At 30.2% G+C, this 18231-nt stretch overlaps 2 protein-coding genes across 8 annotated transcripts; one reads left to right on the forward strand and one right to left on the reverse strand.

Moving 5' to 3' along the window:
• The first annotated feature begins 174 nt into the window (after positions 1 to 174).
• On the forward strand, positions 175 to 14262 carry gek (serine/threonine-protein kinase gek). Of its 2 annotated transcripts, none has more exons than XM_034316162.2 (24): positions 175 to 1024; positions 1338 to 1525; positions 1600 to 1782; positions 2033 to 2304; positions 2389 to 2688; positions 2778 to 2921; positions 2992 to 3114; positions 3199 to 4626; positions 4711 to 4946; positions 5023 to 5129; positions 7572 to 7735; positions 7810 to 8065; positions 8144 to 8430; positions 8518 to 8661; positions 8740 to 8875; positions 8954 to 9195; positions 9287 to 9467; positions 9548 to 9736; positions 9801 to 9986; positions 10061 to 10242; positions 10315 to 10413; positions 10488 to 10593; positions 10717 to 10874; positions 10995 to 14262. In XM_034316162.2, the coding sequence occupies exons 2-24, from the start codon at positions 1453 to 1455 to the stop codon at positions 11106 to 11108; spliced, it is 5310 nt and encodes a 1769-aa protein (XP_034172053.1). In that variant the 5' UTR covers positions 175 to 1024; positions 1338 to 1452; the 3' UTR covers positions 11109 to 14262. The 2 variants fall into 2 exon arrangements, with proteins under 2 accessions (XP_034172053.1, XP_034172052.1); XM_034316161.2 differs by having other exon boundaries at positions 176 to 1024; positions 10488 to 10611; positions 10995 to 14261.
• A 240-nt stretch (positions 14263 to 14502) lies between these two features.
• LOC117600550 (deubiquitinase DESI2) lies at positions 14503 to 17924 on the reverse strand. 6 transcript variants are annotated; one of them, XM_034316171.2, is made up of 7 exons: positions 17691 to 17923; positions 16942 to 17119; positions 16799 to 16871; positions 16616 to 16709; positions 16409 to 16550; positions 16172 to 16331; positions 14503 to 16033 (listed from the first exon to the last, which is right to left on the reverse strand). In XM_034316171.2, the coding sequence occupies exons 2-7, from the start codon at positions 17065 to 17067 to the stop codon at positions 15972 to 15974; spliced, it is 657 nt and encodes a 218-aa protein (XP_034172062.1). In that variant the 5' UTR covers positions 17068 to 17119; positions 17691 to 17923; the 3' UTR covers positions 14503 to 15971. The 6 variants fall into 6 exon arrangements, with proteins under 6 accessions (XP_034172062.1, XP_034172061.1, XP_034172060.1 ...); XM_034316170.2 differs by having other exon boundaries at positions 14505 to 16087; positions 17691 to 17924; XM_034316169.2 differs by lacking the exon at positions 17691 to 17923 and adding an exon at positions 17540 to 17631 and having other exon boundaries at positions 14506 to 16103.
• Positions 17925 to 18231: the final 307 nt, after the last annotated feature.

Consider the following 18231-nt stretch of genomic DNA (forward strand, 5'->3'; position numbering starts at 1 on the left):
ATCAAATGTATGTACATATAATAAATTGAATTATTTTTCAAATATTTAATAAAAATTCAAGTGATCAAATCGATGAATGGAGAGACTGTTACTGTAAACTCGCTTTGTCATTTTCCACCTTTCATATGGTAGTTAGAACCTATCTATATGCTAAACTGTCATGGGTACTTTCAATGACGTAGGACTACCATATTTTTTCTATATGGGGCCTGCCAGGGGGTCAACCAAATTGTTGGGGGTTTGGAGGTGGCCATGCAAGATGTTTTGTGATAATCAAATGGTGCGCATAATAAACAATTAAATCAGTATAACAACGAGGCGCGTCGTTTTGGCAGATATGCCTGAATCATTCGAACAAGCGATCCGGATTGGCAAAGAAAAAGCCTTTCACTCAAAACATCCTTCTTGCATGTGATAGGAATTTTACGTCACAAATTTGATCGGAATGAGAGTGTAGTGCCGCAACGAGGTTATAACCAGAAATTGGGACAATGGGCTTTAACATTTATCTAAGTTCTGTCTAACAGTTATTACATTAAACAAGTACTGTATAGTTTTCCTATGGAATACCAATTACTTCTACGATAGGAGTTGTCTTGGTGATTTTGTTGAATTCGTTGATCGCGAATGCGGAGCCCTACCCCATTGCACTATTTTTGTCTGTACGTTTTATTTACACGTATTTCTCTTGTTGCGTGTTTTCTTCGCCAAATATTTTGGCTATCTTTATAGCAGTTACGTAATTTCCGACGTGTGTAATTCCGGCACCATGGCCGATGATGAATTAAATGAAACTCGATTGTTTTACACCTAGTGGCGTGTGGACCATATATACCACGCAAAGTTAAAGGGAATTGATTTTTGACATTCTTTGCATAAGGGTATAAGAAAAGTTTAACGCGTGATGGTAATTTGTTAATAACATGGTCAGAAAACGACTGCTACACGGTTGTAAACAATATTAATGTTTAAACAGTGAAAGTGTTTCAATTTAGATATGTCTATTGGAAATTATCTTCTTAAGGTAAATTATCAATTATACAGCTTTATTTATTATATTTTTTCATATTTTTAAATATTTAAGATAATTTTAAAAAATTAAGTTATTTTACTTATAATTATCATATAACTTCATGCAGTTATGTTATTTTTAATTAAATGCATTTAAGTATATCGTATAATGTAATTATAGTTACATGTTATTAATGTATAATGATTGAATTGAATGTTATAGATTATAATTATAAAGTGAAATTTCTTAATTTCAATTGGATTGTATATGTATGTATGTATGTATGTACATATAGAAAAAGTTATAATGATATAAAATATTTTAGGATTTTCATCACATCATAATGTGGTGGTTTGAAATATTATTAAATAATATTATTAAGGACAACAGAAGTAATATCCAAAGATTTTGGTAAGGGACAACCTTATCAAAAAAGAGACATGTCAGATTCATCGCAGCACCAATATAATCAACCTCCTCCTGATATTATGCCGAAAGGACTTGCGATCAATGGTATGTTACCAAATACATATAAATATTTTTCTACAAGATATAACCAAAATTTAAATAAAAATTATTTTCAATAGGCATAGGAGGCAGGTTACGCCAGTTAGAATCTCTTTTTATCGATGGTCCTGCACAAGGGGAGGGAAGAGTTGGCCATACATTTTCCATTGAGACACTCATTGATATTTTACTTGTCTTATATGATGAATGTTGCAATTCTTCCTTACGGCGTGAGAAGACTGTCTCAGATTTTATTGAATTTGGTATATATTACATATAATACATTGGTCTCTCGCTTTTATACGCAAGTTTTCATTTACGCGCTCAAGAACAAAACGAAACCCGCTCTTGAATGTAAACCGGGTCACCATTTCTACAGAGGCAAGCAAAATTTCGTTTAAAAACAAACCACACGGAAAAAAGACTGCGCAAACCGAGGGACCAGTATACATCTGAGGTTTTCTGTAATAATTTAGTTATCGGTCCGATTAACATCATCTCTTATTTTTGTAGTAAAACCTGTGGCTGCTTGCATAAAGAGTTTGCAATTGGCACGTGAAGATTTTGAGATAGTAAAAGTTATTGGCAGAGGTGCATTTGGAGAAGTATGTGTTGTAAGAATGCGCGGTTCGGACAAGGTATTTGCGATGAAAATTTTGAACAAATGGGAGATGCTAAAGCGTGCAGAGACTGCATGCTTTAGAGAAGAACGAGATGTACTGGTGTACGGTGATCGTAGATGGATCACAAATCTTCATTATGCCTTTCAAGATGACAATAATTTGGTACTATTTTTATATATATGTAATAGAAGTTATTATCACTTGTAAGAGTAAAAACATGTTATTTCTTTTGAATTAATCATGTAGTATTTGGTCATGGATTATTACTGTGGTGGAGATTTGTTAACACTATTGAGCAAATTTGAGGATCGCCTTCCTGAAGATATGGCTCGTTTTTACATAGCTGAAATGGTTCTAGCTATTGGGTCCATACATGACTTACGTTATGTACACCGCGATATTAAACCTGATAATGTTTTATTAGACGCAAATGGACACATTAGATTAGCAGATTTTGGATCTTGTTTACGATTGTTTGAAGACGGGACTGTACAAAGTAATGTTGCTGTTGGTACACCAGACTATATTTCACCAGAAATATTAAGGGTAAAATCGCACTTTTATGTTTCGTTATGCGTTATATCTATATTTTAATTAATTAATTTTAATCGATATCTCTATTCTATGAATTATAGGCAATGGAAGATGGACAGGGACAATACGGGCCTGAGTGTGATTGGTGGTCTTTAGGAGTATGTATGTATGAAATGTTGTATGGAGAAACACCTTTTTATGCAGAATCTCTAGTCGAAACTTATGGGAAAATTATGAACCATAAGGTAATAAAATTGTTTCACTTGATGTAATATACATTATCTACATACTTATGAACATTTTGTTAAATTTCAGAATTGCTTTGACTTTCCAACAGATGATATGTATGATGTTTCTGAAGAAGCTAAGGATTTAATGAGAAAATTAATATGTAGCTCAGAATTTAGATTAGGTCAAAATGGAATTGATGATTTTAAGGTAATATCTGATATTTTATTATCTTAACAAAACTTGTAATATTTATAATTAAAAGATAAATTGTATACATTTTTAATAACGCAGAAACACCCATGGTTTGATGGAGTAAATTGGGAAACTCTTAGAGACAGTACCGCACCTTACATTCCTGAAGTTTCCTCGCCAACTGATACATCAAACTTCGATGTCGATGATACAGATGTTCGCAGTTCTGATGCTGTACCGCCAGCAGCAAATTCTGCGTTCTCTGCGCTTCACTTGCCGTTCGTTGGTTTTAGTTTTACTCAAGGCAGTTGCATATCGGATTTGGGTTGTTTATCTGCTGTTACTCAAAAGGACAAACGCGTACAGATACTCGAGAAAGAGAATGCGCAATTAACGCAAACGCTCGAGGATTTAAAGAAACAGCTTAGTTTGAGTCATTCTTCGCCGGGAATATCACCAGATTCCAATAATGCAACAAGAAAACTTCAAGATGAAATAAATACGCTCACTAAACGTAATTGTGAGTTAGAATCGCAATTAAAGTCAATGGAAGTTCCACGTGAATTACGCAACTTAGATAACGGTGATATCACAAAATTACGAGAATTAGAAAAATTAGTACGGTCGCTTCGATTAGAGAAGGAAGAAGCTGTTAAAGATAAATTGGATGCACAAGAAAAACTTAAACTTCAAGATAAGGAATTAAAAGATGCTTTAACCCAACGCAAACTTGCAATGGCAGAATATACTGAAGTCACAGACAAATTGTCAGAATTAAGACAACAAAAGCAAAAGTTGTCCAGACAGGTTAGAGATAAAGAAGAGGAATTAGAGGTTGTAATGCAAAAGGTTGATAGTTTACGACACGATATTCGTAAGGCTGAGAAATTACGTAGAGAGCTTGAAAATCGAGTAGAAGAAGCAATGGCGGAAACAAGTAAGGAAAGAAAATTACGCGAGCGTAGCGAAGAATATTGTAAGCAGATGCAAGAAGAAACGGAAAAAATTAGACAAAGGTCTATGGGAAATGATGTGAGCGCAAATCATGCATTAGCAACGCAGGAAATTAATAGATTAAAAGCAGAAGTCGAAAAACTTGAAGTTCAGTACAATGAAAACTTGAATCAACAACAAAGTAGGTTCAACCTTGAGATTCGCAGCCTTCAGGAACAATTACACGAAACTGAAACAAGAAGGGATTTATTGGAAAGGGAAGTTCAATTAACGAAAGAGAAATTAGATGCTGCAAGATTGGAAAACATTACCGATAGCGAGGAGACTATCAATGAATTGAGTAGACGTCATGAAAGAGAAAAAATTATGCTAGTCGAAGAGAACAAAAAACTTATGTTAGAACTTAGTACTCTTACCGATAGTGTTAATAGAATACAAGGTGAAAGACGTCAATTAGAAGAAGAATATGAAGAGTTAAGAAATAAAAAAGAAGCTATTGCACAGTGGGAAGCTCAGATTACGGAAATTATTCAATGGGTATCTGATGAGAAAGATGCTAGGGGGTATTTGCAGGTTTGTTTTTCTTCTTTTTTTTTAAATTTATGTAAAGTTTTGAGCAGTAGCAGCTTTTATAATTATGTAATTCATTAATTTCAGGCACTTGCTACAAAAATGACGGAAGAATTAGAGTTTTTAAAACACTCTGGAGGTGTAGGAGGTGTAGGAAGTGGTTCCACAATGGCGGATAAAAACTGGAGAAATCGTAGATCACAGAAACTTGATAAAATGGAACTTTTGAATTTACAAAGTTCTTTGCAAAGCGAAATTCAAGCTAAGCAGGCAATATCTGAAGAGCTTACCAAGACACGTTCAGATTTAATTGCTGCTCAAAAGTAATTACCATAAACATGAATCGTGTATAAAATTCTAATTCTACGAGTAAATATTTTTCTATTTATGTGTTTACAGAGAGTTGAGAGATTTTAGACAGCGGTTCGATACGCTTACACACGAGATAAAACGCAAAGAAATGCAAATAAAAGAGTTGCAAGCAAGACTTGACACAGGCGATGGCTGTAAGTACATTTCAATTGACAATGTTACCAAACAAAATTTCATAAAAGTTAAATTATTGCGTTTTTCGAAAAATTTTGTATCGACCATGATTATACAAACTGCTGCGGTTTATACTATGTATGTAATTTACAAACGTTTTGATTTATCTCGCGCAGTGTTTAAGCGATAAATATATATTTATCTAGTCACTATTTTTTTGCAATAATAATGTTCTTTATAAATGTAACTTATTTTTTGTAACAATTATTTTTATGATTATATATTATATTTGAGGATATTTAATAAAACTAGTTCAGAACAGTTTAAATGTTATTGCAAAAAATGTTCATATATAAATTTATACGTAGATATGTTATTGACAAATTTGCATGTTATAGTAAAAAATCAGTAGATTGAAGAACGTATGAAGTTTGTATCAGGAATCATAAATGTCTTTCAAATTTCTTTAGATATAAGATTTTAAGATACAGTATATACACTTCCCAATGTTATCAGTTAATATTTAAACAGTGCAATTTTTTTATAATCTTTGGAATGATTTATATGATTCTTTATACATGCATATTTATGCAAATATTGACAGTTATGTATTATGTTAGTTTTTTTATATTATTGCTGAAATGAGAATTACCACTTATAGTGATAACTTTAGTTTAACAATTCTTTTGATTTTAATGAAGAAAAAAACGTAGTGCTTTTAAAAAGTATGAGTACCATCTAGTTATTTATTGCCAATTGCAAACTATGCAAGTAGACACTGGATTTCAACTAATGGATTTATTTGGAACTGGTATGAGTCGGTGTGTGAATAATTTTTGTTATTACTTTTTTTTATTATTCGATTTCTTTGTTTTTGTATATATAAATATTTAGATTTGTTGTACTGTTACAATATAGATAAAAATATACAAATGCAACACATAATACATAAACTTCATAATTAAGCATATAAGTTTCTTTAGTAATATATGAAAAGAAATTATGTATTTTTAATGGTATCACACTCATTACGTGCAATATATATGTATATATATATATAAGTTATTTTACATGTATTCAATCGTTATTTGGATGAAACATAAGGCACTTAAATTATGGAATGTAACGTTCTCTGAGATTATTAAGTCTCAAAATTTAATGTGACATTCTTTTGTTCACTGTACATATTTATATTCTGGAACATTTCTATCATTGTAATTCATATTTGAAATAGAAACAACATTGTACGTACAATGTAAGATATTTATAACTACTTGTTACCAATAATAGAGATCGTTGCTATTGGGATATTTATCCAGCATAGTAATTCGGTTGTCCGGTACGGTATGCGATTCTGATTTCTAGACTACAAAGTGCCTCTGTTTATTGGCGTAACGAGCTGTGTCTGGGGCCTCTTGTTGCTCATCTTCAAACTGTATTTGTGACAGCTGTCCTATCCAGCAAAACGTCAAGCAAATCTCCAAACATCGTTAGCACCAAACCCCAACGCATCATCGTACATCAGCCGTCATCACCCCTACCAGTAATGCGTGCTCCCCGCGTCACGACATGTCGCTTATTAACTAGATTTGTTCCCGTCAACACATTCATCAGTCAGAATGCCGTCGCCATCGTATCGCCACCCGGTAAATGAAGTGGCAGCCAAAAAAAAAAACGCGATTTTGATTGACTAGTCAGCTGGGTTGCTAATTATTACAACACAGTGTTATGTTTTCTTAATTAATGATACAATAAGAAGACAGTACAATAATATGAAATATCTTTAAAAAAAAAGCATTAAATTTATATCAGATTGATCATATCTAAAACATAGCTCTGTGTTGATTTTAATGTAAATCACTATCAGAATCAATTATGTGTTTCTTTGTATGTTAAAAAATAATCGTTCCCCAAGTAAGGCTAGTGTTAGTAGTTCTTCATCGTTTTTAGGTGATGGTTGTTGTTTGTTAATCTTTCTTAGTAGCTGATAATTACTCAAATTTGTAATTACATAAATTAACAGGTATGTTGTGTCTGAATGTTTTCGCCTTTAGATTGTTTGGTATGCTTGCTATTTCTGCTGGTGAACGACCGAGTATCAACCCTTTATTTTATTTTTTTTATTTTTTTTTCACAATAACGATTACTACCTTAACAGAATTTGTGTGGTGCAAATTGCAGTGGAGTGATTACATTAAAAATATTTAAGAAAGACTGTTATGAAATTTGCAATGATTTAAACGTACACATTCATAGAAAAAAAGCATAATTTTTCACTTTGTATCTTAATAGATTATGGATAAAAGTATTATGAGTATTTCTTTTCTTTTCTTTTTTTTTTTTTTTTTTTTTTTTCATTAATTTTAACAGCGCCAAAAGTAATTTCAATTTTCTATACATTTAAACAAACATTATTTCATTGAATTATGTTGGTTTTCTAATACCCTTTTTCTGTATTTCAGTTCTAGAACGTCCTACATCTCAAATGTCATATTTGGAACATTTTTTGAAAGAAACTGCAAGCAGTACACGTCACGGAAGCGCAGATAGCGTTGAAGCTGATATTGAAGATAATCGGGCACCAAGTATTTCCAGTAGTAAAAGCAATTTATCTGAACTAAGTATTGTAAGGATTAATTTTAAACAATTAATATCACTTTATATAAACTTGCAATATTTATTAAATTATAATATTTATAGGATCCAACGTCACCGTTGTCCCATGAGCTATTGAATAAATCATCCGCATCTCACGGGCAAGCCAGTCTTCAACCAAAACCAAAATCTCATCAGTTCTTAGTAAGAACATTTTCAGCGCCTACGAAGTGCAATCATTGTACTTCGTTGATGGTGGGCTTAACGAGGCAAGGAGTAGTATGCGAAGTTTGTGGTTTTGCATGTCACATGCCTTGTTGCGATAAGGTCCCACCTATGTGTCCTGTGCCACATGATCAAAGTAAATCTTATTTCATTTATTATTAATGTTTTAGTATTAATTACTTTAGCTAAGTAATGATAAATCATATTTTTACAGCAAAACGACCATTGGGTATTGATCCAACACGGGGAATAGGTACAGCTTATGAAGGGTATGTTAAAGTGCCAAAAATGGGAGGAGTAAAAAAGGGTTGGGTTCGTCAATTTGTGGTTGTCTGTGACTTCAAATTATTTCTTTACGACATTTCACCAGATCGTAATGCATTACCATCTGTGTATGTATCTCAAGTCCTAGACATGCGGGATGAAGAATTTAGCGTTAGTTCTGTTCGAGATTCGGATGTCATACACGCTACAAAAAAAGACATTCCTTGCATTTTTAGGGTAATTCTCAGAATTAATATCATTGCTATAGTTTCATTACCGTAGTTACTTCATCATTAACATTTCTTTTTTCTTTCATTTATTTAGATAACAACATCTTTACTAGAACCACCTGGCTTAAAGAATCACACGTTAATGCTTGCAGACACTGAAAGTGAGAAAACAAAATGGGTAGTTGCTTTGAGTGAACTACATAGAATACTAAAGAAAAATAATCTTCCTAATACAACGGTAAAATTGAATAACTGAGGATATCTTGTGGAAAAATATTATAATTTACAATTATATTGTTCATTTTTTTCAACACAGATTTTTAGAGCAAAAGAATTATTAGATAATACATTGGCGCTTATTAAAAATGTGATGTCAGGAGCAATTATTGATCCGGATCGTCTAGTCATTGGTACAGAAGAAGGTCTCTTCTGTTTAGATTTAGATCGTAGTGGTACGTTACGTTTTATATATTCAGCTAATAATACAAGAAATTAAACATTATTGTAATTAACTTATATTATGCTTTCAGAGATTGCAAGGGTCGGTGAAGGAAAGAAAATATACTTACTGGAATATGTAACGGAAGAACAATTAATTGTAGTTTTAAGTGGAAAACAACGTCATGTGCGGCTGGTTCCAGTACGTGCATTGGATGGAGACGAGGTCGAATGGATTAAAGTTGCAGAGACTAAAGGATGCATTACTTTAACGACAGGAGTAGTACGCCGTAGCCCATTAACTTATTGTTTGTGCGTTGCCATCAAAAAGCAGGTAGAAAATTTCTCTTCCTATAATATTTAAAAATTAATGTAATCAACATCTGTTGTTTTTAATATCGAATTATTTTTCTTTTTTAACTTAGAATGCATCGCAAGTGATTATCTATGAAATAACCCGTACCAAAACACGTCATAAACGTATACGTGAATTAATGTTATCATGTCACGCACAAACTTTGCAAATTCTCTCTGAAGGTCGATTCTGTGTTGGTTATCCTTCCGGCTTTTCTATCTACAGCATTTTAGGAGACCATCACCCTATTTGTGTGTATAAACCTTATTAAATGAATAATTGATTTAACGTACGGACAACCATATTCATTTTTCTTTTTTATATAATTTAGCATTGGTCCATTCTGAGAATACGCTCTTAGGTTTTCTCACATACAGCGCTGTGGATGCTTTACGTTGTATTGAATTACCGCGTGGTGAATTCTTATTAGTCTTCCATACATTGGCAGTTTATGTCGATAGCCAAGGCAGAAAAAGCAGAGATCGTGAAATTATGTACCCTGCTGTTCCTACAGCAGTTAGTAAGTATCCTTCTAAGTATACATTAAAATTAAGTCTGGAATGTAATGTAACTTTGATTTTCAGGTTATTGTGAAGGTTACTTATTAGTTTATAGTGAAACTCACATTGACGTGTTTGACTGTACAACTGGAGACTGGTTACAAACGCTTAATGTTAAACGAGCACGACCACTAAATACTTCAGGCTCTCTAACATCTTGCATTATCAACGACATGCCACATGTTATTTTTCTGAGCAATTTACATCAACGTTAGTACATTTTACAGATTATATTAATTATAATCATTGTAACGTTATAAAATGTATTCTGTTTAACATCATAGGAGAACTACTGAATTTAACTCCACTAGATGCGAGCGGTAGACAAATGACAAGACCACGAAGAAGGTTTTCATTACGAGAAGGAAACAGAGCTGCTCGTCCTACTGACAGACGCTCAAAAATGATATCTGCTCCGACGAATTTCAATCATATCAGTCATATGGGTCCAGGTAATGGAATACAGGTAAGTTATTTAGATTTTATTAATTTTCACTGATATATTATATATACATACATGTTTTATAATTGGTTTTAGATTCAACGGTTGCTAGATTTACCTACTACTGTTGAAACAGCTGATCAACAGCATAGTGGTCATCATAGTGGCTCTCACCTTCATAGCAGTCAGCAAAGAGTAACAAATTTAATACATCTTTGTGGGTACTTTTAATATAATATTTTTCCTAATATTATATTAATCGTTTATAGTTGTATGGTCCAGCACTTCAAACGCCAAGTAAACCAGCGCCATTGCCGCCGAGGCATCCTCCTTCTGATACTCGACGTCTTAGTTCTCATATATCTAGAAATTCAGGTTATTCGCCACATAATGGTATACACTTAATTATGTGTTTTTTTTGTTTTTTTTTTTTTTTACAAAATCTTACATTCAATATTTTATGCAAATCATTTTTTTTTGGTCTTGCTTTTTCTGTAGGTTCAACGTCTTCACGTAGAGGACCGGCGCCTCAAAGACCAACTGCTACTCCACCTTCGTTACCACGTACTCCTGTAGACCAAGTTGACTCGGAATCTGTGCACCTACGATCGCATACTCCACTTTCTGTTGGTAGCATTCCATCTTTACACGACAAGGTATCTGTTGTTTTTATTTATTTTTTTTTTTTTTATTACATAAATGTTAATTAATCAAACGTGAAAAGTGATGATAAGAAAATATCCTCGTAATGAACGTATAAAACTTAATTTATATAGGAACACACCTCTGGTGGAAGTCCTAGACATTCAATAGCTTCAAACAACAGTTCAAATCCATCAACGCCACCAAGTCCCGCTCACGATCATGGTTCATCTTCATACGATTCATAAAAATTTATTTAACGCTTCTCATAATATTAGTAAGTTACTGTAATTATGTGCACCACCTAATTAGTAGGGTTACAGTATCTATGATATTGTCTTTTACACACAATAATATTTATGTTTGATTTTTCAACTGGAAAGTTATCAGTTTCTTTCTTTTGTTCTTTCTTTTAATTTTGTGCAATATATTCTCCTGATATTGTACAATATGTTAACCATATTAGAAACATAACAAACGAGAATGATATTCGTATATGCAATTGAATTGAAAGGTTGCACATCATAAATAGTTAGTTCGATACAAAGATCTAATGAATACGTAAAAACCAGTGCTGACACGACATTGCAATAACTTTCTGGTTTTAAAGGATTTATACATAATAAGTTATATAATTAACAAGGCAATTTATAGTTAACGTAACGATAAATTATTGTAAATAATGTGTTTGGAAATCATTGAGTCAGTTTAACGATGCCATATATTATCGAAGCGGGTGTCGTTTTTCTATTTTTGAGTTTTTAATGCAGACTATGCATAATTTTAACTTTTGATCGTCATGACTAAATGTTTTTAAGTTAATCAAATCGAAATCTCAGTCAAATTATCTAGCAATAAAAGGATTAACCTAATTAATCTATCGTACCTACTTTTCAATGTAGGTATATAAAACAAAATAGTTTCAAGTAAAACGTATACTTAATCATTCGTAACGGCATAAACAAATTCAAAGGAAGTGAATCGATCTGATGCCTTATGACTAAACCATTTTTATTGCGTCATAATGCAGTAAGGTACACCATATTATTCAGCGTGTGAATAGTAGAAATAATCGTGCAATGTACTGGAAACTCCCGCTGATAATAAGTAGTTATTAAGCAAGATGGCTTATATACTTTTATGCAACGTATAAGTACTATATTTTCGACAAGAAAGGAACAATGTTAAATATTGATTTATCCTTACTGCAACGAAACCTGTTTTTTCGTTTTAAAAATGTGCCGTTTTGTTTATTTTATCACTAAAGTGACAAGATTCATTTTAAAAAAAGCGTATATGTATTAAAAACCTGATGACCGAATATATTTATAAGTGCAATGCATAATGACTGAGAATAATATCGAAAATGGAACTAAGGCGATAAAGTATCATTATCCTTTTTTTTTCTTCAAAAATGAAATTTTAAGTTTGTATTAACATATTTGTATAACAGCTTCAAGACACGTTGTGTACTATAACGTTTTTAATACTTTTATATTAATACATTTAAAAATTAACAAATGCAAGAAATTATAAATTGTTTTGAAATTACAGACAAAACATAATATCACATAATAGTTAATCAGTTACATTCACTTTTTTAATAGATATAAGATTAGAACAAAACAAGTGAAATTACGATAAAAATGAAAACACGATAACAAGTTTTATATGTTTTAATGTATAGAATATATACATTTTCCATGTACATTTATATAAATTTACTAATTATACTAGAAGAAAAGAAAAAGAGTTGGTAGAACAAAATAACTGTCTCAGGATTCTATGCCAGTAGTTAAAGTATAAAATTACATTTAATGGTTAAGAATCCCGAGGTGCTTGATAATTATACAGGAAATTAATGAAGATTGGAGACACATCTTTATCTTCAATAATTTAAATAATGTCATACAGTATAACAAGAAGCCAATTACTACAATATTGATCCAATCCTTCAGTACACGAAAACAAAGTGCATGTAAAGAATAATTTTGAATATAATATTGCATTTAAACTTTCATATATTTATAATGAATTTTAATGGAAAAGAAAAAAAGTTTAAAAAAATCTCAAGACGTTTATGGAATATTGCAACGGTAAAATATTGATATGCTACATTCCTTGGAATTCTTTTTTATTTTCATAAAACAATGTCGGATATACATAAATAATCGAAATTCCAACTCTTTGAAAGATCCATCGTTAATAGACGTCAAAGTTTACTTAAGACAATTCTAATGTGCGTATAATGCCAAAAAAAAGAAACAAAAACATTGAAATATCTCCATCACATTTGTGTAATAACGACCTGAACATATATATTATAAATAAAATATATATCAACTACAATAGGTTTGACATTCTTATATTTAAAAAATATTTAAAAAAAGACCGTTAATAGAAGAAAAGTGTTAAAGTTATCGAACGAAGAATGTATTAGCACAGATATTGGTGTCCGTACCGGAATAAAATAAAGTTTAAAAAACAAATTCTAGAGTTATTCTAGAAATGTAATCGAGATATGTTTATAAATTATATAGTAATGTACGTATTATTGTACTTACCAACGGAATTCATTAATTTGTCGTCTCATCTGCCATTGTTACTTAAGGGTTCTAAAATCAAAGATACATGTGTTTATCTTTCTGTTGCCTTCTATTCGAATCGAGTCTATCTATAAATGGATAGAACATACGAAGAAATAGTCACTTTGTATAGTATTGATTTTCTATTCTGTAAATAATTCAATTTCTAAATGAACTCGCAGTTTCGAATTTGATTTTAGACCCTTTAAATCTATTTCCTTCTCTTTTTCTTTTGGTGTGCACATACGACGGTGGAAGTTTAAATATGTCTTCTAATAACATGTAAAAACCACGCTATTAATTATAATTTTCTTTTTATGTATAATCAAAATATACGACTGGCATTCTGCACCAGAATAGAAGAATATGTATGCATATATAGATTGTATGATTCAATAGTTTACTTTTTTACGAATTGTTAGAATACTTTCTGTAACAATTAATAATGATTTATGTATCCCATTGGTTTAATACCAGTGCATGTAATGACCTGACTATTAATCCCTTTTTTTAGCAATTTAGTTTAGTGTATTCTATATTATGAAACTTATTTATAAACTAATATGTGCATTATTTACGATATTTATTAAAAGCAATTGCAAGGAACTACTCGTATTTTGAATAATGTATTTTTGTTGTAAATTATAGAATGAACGTGGTATTATGGAGAAAGAAAACCAAATTTTTATGTTTATAAGATTTCCTCGTAAATATCTTCTATAATATTTATCATTTCTGTCTTATATTTTGTTTGGTAAAATCGTCCTGGAAGAATATATATATATATACTTCTTTTAAAATTCATTATCCCTTAAAAAAATAATTTATTGTCTTGAGTAAAGGAAGTGTATTAATAAATTGAAAGGCTTGTACGTACATTTCTTGATTTTATATGTAAGTATAACATGCTTATTAATTACAAATATTTTGTACTAATGATTAAAGTTTAAATAAATTATGTTAAACAATTAAAATGGAAAACTATTAAATTTCGTGTATACAGTACACTTAAGTTTATAGATATTACAATTAAGAAGACCAAAGGATACTTATTTGAATGTTTATTATTTAAAAAAAAGAAACGTCAGTAAGACGAAAAACCTTACTGAAACAAAAAACTAAATATCATTATAAAAAAGATTACTTCGATAATTATACAAGCTTTTGTACTTATATTGTATATTGTGCTTTGTATATTTCGTTATTTTATTATGCTATACTGATCTAAATATCACGAAAGTAATTATTCATTTTATAACATTGTATCAATATAAGTGTCAGTGAGAAATATAAAACATGCTTTGATCTATAAGATACTAGTAATGACTACTTATTTTTTATGCCATTTTTGCAAATATAATGATAAGAAATTTTGTTCAGTGTACTATATAACATATCATGTACTTAACATTTTTAATGTTACAATTTTTTTTATATGTAAGACAAAATATTTTAGATAAAATATTGTAATTATCATATATATCTTAAATTTAGCTACAACTCATTCAATGAAGAATGTTTACGTGTTAATATTAAATATAACATACATATGATTGGTAACATCAATCTGAATTGTATGTAACACAACTTCTTAATAGTATTCCTAAAGACTGAATTAATAAAAATCAAATTGGCACTAATTTTTACTCGACTTTTGCGTTATATTATACAAATATAAAACAATCAATATCATTTCTTTTCACGTATTTATATCATATTCAAATTGCTTTATCAGTTTTCTTTAATATGTTACATTATAAATTTAATGTCAATAACAATTTTAGCAATCTCACTAATTCACTCATTGGTTTACAGCTTGAAAAGAACTTCGAAAATAATGATATTTTTGCAATTAATTTTGTATCGTGCAAAGTTAAGAATACTCTCATAGAAGTCAATATACCTGTTGTACAAGATCATTGATTTGGACTAGCTTAATTATAAAATTATAAATATGTTTTTTTTTTATAAAACTATTTCGACAGAACATATTTTCATTAAACCATACATGAAAAATAAGTTATATATAACTTGGTTATTTATTACGTATGAATATCAATATTAAATTCATTTCTCATTTGAATTTCCTAATAATATTAATGGCAGCTGTACAAAGAGGTGTCGCATGTATATGTAATGATAATATTCTATTGTAATCAAAAGTACTAGATTACTGAATATTTAGAAATGCATCACAGAATATTTCTAAAATAATGATTAAATGAATAATGTATAATTAATATCTATCAATTTGCAAAAGTAATGTGAAATAAAAGGTATTGCATGTATAAAACCTTAGTTACGAAGAACTTCTTGAAAAAAGAAAAGAATACCAATAACTAAATACGTCCCAGTCTCTTTACAGTTTTGATTTATACATAATTATCTATCAATTGTATATCTATTAAATTTCAACCATATAATACAACAAAGAACACACGCGACGCTGTAAGTGCCGTCCAATGTTTAAGAGATGACATGTTGCAAGAAAGGCATTCCTTTTCTATTACTAATCACCAGTGGAATTCAGAGTACAATATCAAATTTGTACCTCGTTTCGACGGTTTTGTTTCTTGGATTCCGCGATCCTGGCGATAAATTTACTGTCATGATAAACTTCCCTCGTGTGTTGCATAAATTTTCTAAAAGGTGTAACTCCTACTGCATTTTAGATTTCTCCCTTTTGCAAAATTAGCTAAGCGACAAGGAGGTATCAGAAGACGTACTTTCAGAAGGCGTACTTTCATGGCTGACTTGGCTTAAAGAATGTTGAAGCGCATCGGGTGTTAGCCATTCTTTCGGTAGGCAACGTTGAAGAAATGGTACACAAGAACTAAAATATGCGAGACGGTTTACCCAACCAGGTATTTCTTGGCCACATAAAATCTGTAATTTAAAATAAAAACATTTCGTTGACACTAAGTAACAAAACTAAGTACTGTATTATAACTTTGTATACATACAAGTGTAAGTTGGCTACTAAAGTGATTACAATTCTTATTCATTAAATGGTAACGGTCACCTCTAAAATCTTTCCCTAATTCTGTAACAATCCTAGTTACATCTTCCTCTGTAAAGTCTGTATATCCAATGTGTACTGATTGCCTATAATGAAAAATCAATTTATTCCTAAATGAATAATTTCTTTATACCCATATTAGTAAACTTACCTATATCTAAATTGCTCTCCTAATTCTTCTGCAACTCTTGGCGTAATTTCAAAAATTCCAGAAATTGGTTTAGAATGGCCTCCATATGCATATTCTATTAACGTATTTACATTTGTTGAATTAAGATCACAATTCTTTTTTGGTAATAGATAAAAATGTATTATATATATATTGTATATGTACCTGTTCCATAGATTTCAACACCTGAATGAAAGACACCTAATCCAATTGGTGTTGTATATTCATTTATCCAATACTAAAAACAGAAAAATTTAATATACTGAAAAGTATATATTGATAAGAATTAAGAAAACCCTTCATTTTACCATATCATAGACATTAAGAATTATTGGCTCACGAGCCATTTTTGGTATTAATTCTTCACTGTCCTGTGGATAACCCAGACAACTGGGAAAGGACAAATTGCAGCTAAGACCTGACGAAAACATCATAGAGATACTTGTACTCGAACAGATGAGCAGTACTACTTATGTTCCAATGCACCTAATAAGCAAATATATAAGCTATATACTGGATCTACACTAAGCAAATAGCCATAAATTACTACACAACAGAAATCTTAATATTAAATAACATCTGACATTTTAAAACCATTTATATGACTGTATAAACCAAATAAAATTACAATAAAATGCATCAATTTATAAGTTAAAATATCACTTATTAATTATCAGTAACTATTTACATGCTTGTGATGTAAAATTATATTATATTGTACAAAATGCATAACATTTTTCTAATAGCACTAAAATAACTTATAAAACTGTAGTAACAAAGTAATAATAATTATTTAAGTTCTTACAAATATTAAACAATAATAAATGTTAAGGTTAAAACATAAACAGATAATATTATGAATTAATTGTATGATTTATAACTATTTTGACAATGCTAGCAAATTACATATAAGACGTGAAACATTTAGGTTTATTGTAAAAAGTTTATTAGTGACAAATCTGAATAGGAAATGAACAAATTTCAGACTACAAGGAAGAGGTATGAATCATCAGAACAAAGCCTTTGTTATATGACGTATTAAAATGAATTACGTTACCTAAAAAAAAAAGTGAGATTTCACTATCACTTCATTTCTTTATAGTTCTTTATAAACAAATAAAGAACACGTCAAACTTCAAATTTTCTTCACAGAGTTGTTTGTCATGTTAAACAATACATAGAAGCATGATACGATTTCGAGTACGTATATTCTTTATGATGCAAAAATTAAAACTCTTCGAGTTAATAATTTTTGGAATGAGTTTTAAATTTGTTTATATGAAACACTTAATAACATAGATTTATGAAAATTACTCGAAAATAATATATATACATTGTATTAATTAGGAAGTCTATTTCTTGCCTGAAGTATACTAAATAAACAATAAAATACTTTTTAAGATTTGACATGTAAATATTTATCATATATTTTTAGTTATAAATTCAATTAATTTTATGTACATAAGGACATCAATATGAAGAATTTTTAAATAAAATTTATAGAAATTCTTTTTATATTTATATAACTATAAAAACAAATGCCCACAAATGCCATTTGTCTAGTAATATCGAATTTCAATTTCTCTAGGTAAGTATCG

This window comes from Osmia lignaria, chromosome 15, assembly GCF_051020975.1.
Source record: "Osmia lignaria lignaria isolate PbOS001 chromosome 15, iyOsmLign1, whole genome shotgun sequence".
NCBI lineage: Eukaryota > Metazoa > Arthropoda > Insecta > Hymenoptera > Megachilidae > Osmia > Osmia lignaria.

Coding starts and splice junctions, on each gene's coding strand:
- gek (XM_034316161.2), top strand. CDS start 1,453: ATGTCAGATTCATCGCAGCACCAATATAATCAACCTCCTCCTGATATT. Junction 2,689..2,777: donor TTTCACCAGAAATATTAAGG/GTAAAATCGCAC, acceptor TATGAATTATAG/GCAATGGAAGATGGACAGGG. Junction 9,737..9,800: donor TGCTGTTCCTACAGCAGTTA/GTAAGTATCCTT, acceptor TTTGATTTTCAG/GTTATTGTGAAGGTTACTTA.
- LOC117600550 (XM_034316169.2), bottom strand. CDS start 17,067: ATGATGTTTTCGTCAGGTCTTAGCTGCAATTTGTCCTTTCCCAGTTGT. Junction 16,710..16,798: donor TGTTGAAATCTATGGAACAG/GTACATATACAA, acceptor ATACGTTAATAG/AATATGCATATGGAGGCCAT. Junction 16,104..16,171: donor TGAAAGTACGCCTTCTGAAA/GTACGTCTTCTG, acceptor AAAATGCAGTAG/GAGTTACACCTTTTAGAAAA.